Here is a 4960-nt window from a genome sequence, read left to right as displayed (position 1 = left end):
ACGCTTATACATTCAAGTATACATCTATACTCTTACAAGTATGGATCTCAATACTGATTGCAACAAACACAGCAACTGCGTTAGAAGTTCGTCCAGAGGGGAAATGGTAATTGGTGTCTTCAAAAAGTAAACAAGTGTGTTAGTATGTATGTGTGTTGGCAATGTAACAGCTGCCGCATCCACGGCAGCTACAAAGTGCCAACAACAGCGGTAATTGTTGGGGGCCAATTATTGTTGCACTAACAGTTTGGTATTCAGCTTTTGTTGTTTTTGTTCTCACTATTGCATATTTGCTATTGTTGTTAACGCAATGTCTGAGGTTGGTGCAAAAAGACTGAACTAACGTCTTCATTTACAACAAAGATTCACTTTTCTGGTATTAAAAGGTAAAATATAAAAGAGTGTGAACTGCAAGTCGGTGGCATCAGTTGGTGTTTTCATTCAAATTGCAACGCAACACGAAACGAAAAAATAAAATAAAAACTCAAATCGAACACGAAAATCTCTATTAACGCACACAGCTAGCGGTTCTTTGCTATCCCAAATTAAGGACACTTACCGGACTCAGAGGGCACATTGATAGGAATAAGCCCCAGTAAAAATGTTTAAGCTGGTAAGTAGAGTCTTAAGGAAAGTAGAAATACGTGAAGGAAAAAACAAAGTGCAATTAATTAAATTATTTTTTGCTGAACAAAGATAACTCTCCGTTAGTTATGGAACCCCCATGGAACTGCTACCCTGACAAAAAAGTAAAAACGATTTTGGAAAAGTGCTCCGGTTTTTCTATTCAAAATGTATTAAATATATCAGCAGAATAATGGCATAAATAAGAATCTCGAAAAGTGCCTAAGTACTCACGTTTCCAACTGTAATCTTAATTTAAAGTGAAATATATAAATGATTTATATTGAATGATAATCGAAAATCACTCAATATGAAGTGAGAAATTTCTTCATGCTCTATGCACTGTAACCGTTAAATATCTTTAAGGATTGTAAGCATCGGGAAACTGAGATTATATGGGTTGTGGTTGGCACTTAATTTTACCAATAGTGTTTCTAGAGCTTGAACTAGATTTGAAGTTCTAATTCAAAATACGCTTGCACTGCATTTAGCAATAATTTAATGGAATTCGGTATATTCCTGACTAAAGAACAACGATAAAACATTTAAAAATAACAGTAAAGAGTCTCGTTTTTTTTATTCATTGAAACAGCATCTAATGCTTTTTAGTTAGTCGTTAGAAGTTATTGCATCTCAGCAATAAAGAATACAAATTTTTGTTATCCTTTCTCTCCTTTACGTTTCAGCACACTGTCTGTATATACGTGAACTAGTCCTCATGTTTGAGATATCTCCCTGAAATATTGCACACTGTCTGTATATACGTGAACTAGTCCTCATGTTTGAGATATCTCCCTGAAATATTGCACACGTTCTCTTCTCTTCAAGAAGCTGTTCATTTTTCGGAACCGCCGATTGAAAGCAAGTTCTTGTATGAAGATCTTTTTGTTTAACAAGATATCTTCATGAAATTGTGATGGATTATTGTCCAACGAACATCTGAAAAAAGTGTTCAGGTCGGATCACTATATCATACAACACTGCCATACAAACTAAACTAATGGAAACTTTTTTATTTGTGAATGGTGTACTAGCTTCAGTGCAACCGAAGTTCGCGTTTTTTTTTTGTTTTTGTTGTGTACTATCATCGGAAGGTATCAGCGCAAATTTCAAACTTAAAACTGGAACTTGTTGAAGAAATAGAATAATTAATAAGTTTATTTCATGACAATATATTTTCTCTCTATTTAGTCCTTTTCTTTATGAAAGGAAGGGAAAATAACTAGATGATGATAACACGAAACTATATTGCCGGTCGGGATAGCGTGAGCGTTGAGCGCAAACCAATTATTAAACCATGGCAACCAATTGCGAGAGTGTATGAGCAATATGCTTCTAAATCATCATCTTCACCGAAAACCACCTCGCTGTAGGGTCATGATTTTGTTCATATTGACACTATCCTTTGAAGTAATCCAGTGGATATATAGACCGATCACAAGGATAGGAAATTGAAAAATCTCAGGGCTGGCACTCAATTCACCGTCCTAATTAACCCGTGATACCATTACGGAAGGTATCTTACCATGAAAATGAAGCCTGTCATGCTGGTTTACGTCTAAGAATAAATAATTAAAACCAAGGGGGTCGATTTAGACAATTCTTGGTCACAAGGTGCATTCTTTAAACGCATTATTCGCGCTCCCCGATACAATCATTGTTGCTTGATTTGCATAGTGTAAAGTGAAAGATTAAGATGGAATTTAAAATGGTGTTATATGGAAAATAGACGTGGTTATAATCCGATTTCGCCCATTTTTGTACTATAACAAAGAAATATGAGAAGAATGTTATGTGCTGAATTTGGTTGAATTCGGTTAAGCAGATCCCAAGATATGGATTTTCACCTAAAAGTGGGCGGGCCCACGCCCACAGTATTATTTTGAACGCGGTTCCAATAAAGTCATCTCATACCATCCCAGAAATATAATTTAATGTCTCAAGCGTGTATAGTGCTTGATTTATCAAGCTTTAGTAGTTTTTAACAGTACCACAGGCGGGGTTGTCACCCGATTTCACCCATTTTCACACAGTCGATAGAGATGCTAAAAACATTTGTTCGCAGTGAATTTAGTTATTATAACTTTAGCGGTTTAGGAGATATGCACATTAAACCTATTGGGAGCACGCCCACTTTTTAAAATAAATTTTAACTTTAGATGCCTCTCCATAATGTGATCCTGTGTACCAAATAAATAAGCTCTAATCTTATTGTGGAGCTTAGTTATGGCAATTTATTTGTTTTTCTTTAATGGCCTTTTTTGGGCGTGGCAGCGGTCTGATTACGCCCACCTGCAAAGCCAACCGTTTTACGATACCAAGAAACATGTGTACCAAGTTTCATAAAGATATCTCAATTTTTACTCAAGTTACAACTTGCACGGACGGACGGACGGACGGACGGACAGACAGTCACACGGATTTCAACTCGTCTCTTCATCCTGATCATTTATATATATATACAACCCTTTATATAACTGGATTCGGTTTAGGTGATACAAAAAACCATTAGGTGAACAAAACTATTATACTCTGTAGCAACATGTTGCGAAAGAAATCAACACTCATTATTCGACAAATTCGTGAATTTGGTATTTTATTAAGTTTTTTATAAGTGATAGACTCAATTAGTTTAATATTTGTGATATATTTTAATATATATAGATTATTATAGGATATATTTAATATATTGAGTTGATATGTAAACCGGCAACCAGAAGATCGCAATTGATGATGTTAGGGATATGAGATTAAGACCTAGGTCTAGACCAGCTCCAATCATGTTCGGCGCTAAACCAGTAAGGTTTGTTATTGGAGGAGGTTTGAGGAAATTATTATAAGTAGTACAATAAAATTTTACATATTTTCGACATTGAACTAAAGTATATCCAATATTAAACCTTCAGTTAATTTTCCGAGGATATCTTACATATTGACCAATATATAAGGTATAGGGCCAACCGGAAGTATGAAAAACTTTTATTAGGTATGTATATATACAATATAAAAGAAGTAAAGTTAACCGGCAGAGAAATATTGACCCGATTCAACCCATTTTTGACATACAGATATACTATTATCAGAAAAGGATTACCTCCTAATTTCATTAATATATTTCACACATTGACCGATATTTTTTTTGAAAAGTCAACCATGGGCTCTGGTCCACATTTCCGGTATATTGGAGCTTGAATAGTTATGATTCAATTTTGACAGTTTTTAGTTTTGAGATGGCATACCTAAAAGGCACCATTCGTGCAAAGTTTTATCCCGATATATTAGTTGGTGCCTGATTTGTACACTGTAAAGAGAAAAAATCAGATGTAATTTAAAGTTGCATTACGTGAAAAGTAGGCGTGATTGTGGTCCGATTTCGCGCCGTAACAAAAGAATGTTAATATAATATTACACACCAAATTTGGTCGATGTCGGTTGAGTAGGTTCTGAGATACATGTTTTCAAAAAAATGTAGGTGGTACCACAATATAAGCAAAACTATTATAATCTTTAGCAACATGTTGCAAGAGTATACAAAATTTTGAATGTAGGTTTAATACTTATAACTCACCTTAGTGACATCTTACTTTCACTTTACTCTCGCTTTATTCTCATTATAGTCTATTATTCTCTCCATGCTCGTCGCCTTGGCCAACGCACGTCCTGGCTACCTGCATGGCCATTACCCACACATTGACTACCCATTGTTACATCACCATCACGAGCCGTTGCATTTGACTAAACTGGTGCACATACCGGCGGCCATTTCACATCAGAGCTCAACAGTTATACACAGCGCGCCTATCATTAAGCCAGTTGTGGTGCCGGTACTGAAGACTGTCGTGCATCCGATTATCAAAACATATCATCCAGCGCCCATAATCAAGGCTTATCATCCGTACGCTTTGGATCCGTACCACCATCACTACGATCATCACGACTTTCATCCTTTCCACTAAGCCGAGTAGGCACTTATGACAACCGATGTAGCTTCTATAAAAAGTGATGATGATGACTGAGCGAACGACGAAAATATGTCTAAAACTTGCTAAAAATCGCGCACAATTACTCATATCATGCTTGGATAGGCTAGTAAATTTCTAATAATCATTAACAAAATTGTATAAGAGCCATTATTCCTCTATTTTATATATTATATTTAATATGTGTCTATTTTATCTTATAATCATTAATCTCTAATTCTAACATTTTTGATGATTTCTACCACATTTTATGAAATAACAATTTCCTGTACAAAGAGCACAAACTCGTGAGAAGTGAAGAAGATGTTGTTCGTTATAAATAAATAGCTTGATTGTTTATTAAAACAACAAAACAA

The 4960-nt window shown here is 35.3% G+C and overlaps 1 protein-coding gene across 1 annotated transcript; it reads left to right on the top strand.

The window, feature by feature from the left end:
* Positions 1-426: 426 nt before the first annotated feature.
* Positions 427-4960, top strand: LOC106623355 (uncharacterized). Its single transcript, XM_036365524.2, has 2 exons — positions 427-613; positions 4242-4960. The coding sequence occupies exons 1-2, from the start codon at positions 602-604 to the stop codon at positions 4578-4580; spliced, it is 351 nt and encodes a 116-aa protein (XP_036221417.1). The 5' UTR covers positions 427-601; the 3' UTR covers positions 4581-4960.

Source organism: Bactrocera oleae, chromosome 6 (assembly GCF_042242935.1).
Source record: "Bactrocera oleae isolate idBacOlea1 chromosome 6, idBacOlea1, whole genome shotgun sequence".
NCBI classification, from domain to species: domain Eukaryota; kingdom Metazoa; phylum Arthropoda; class Insecta; order Diptera; family Tephritidae; genus Bactrocera; species Bactrocera oleae.
Note: the sequence above shows the minus strand (reverse complement) of the source record. Positions and strands in the feature narration are given on the sequence as shown.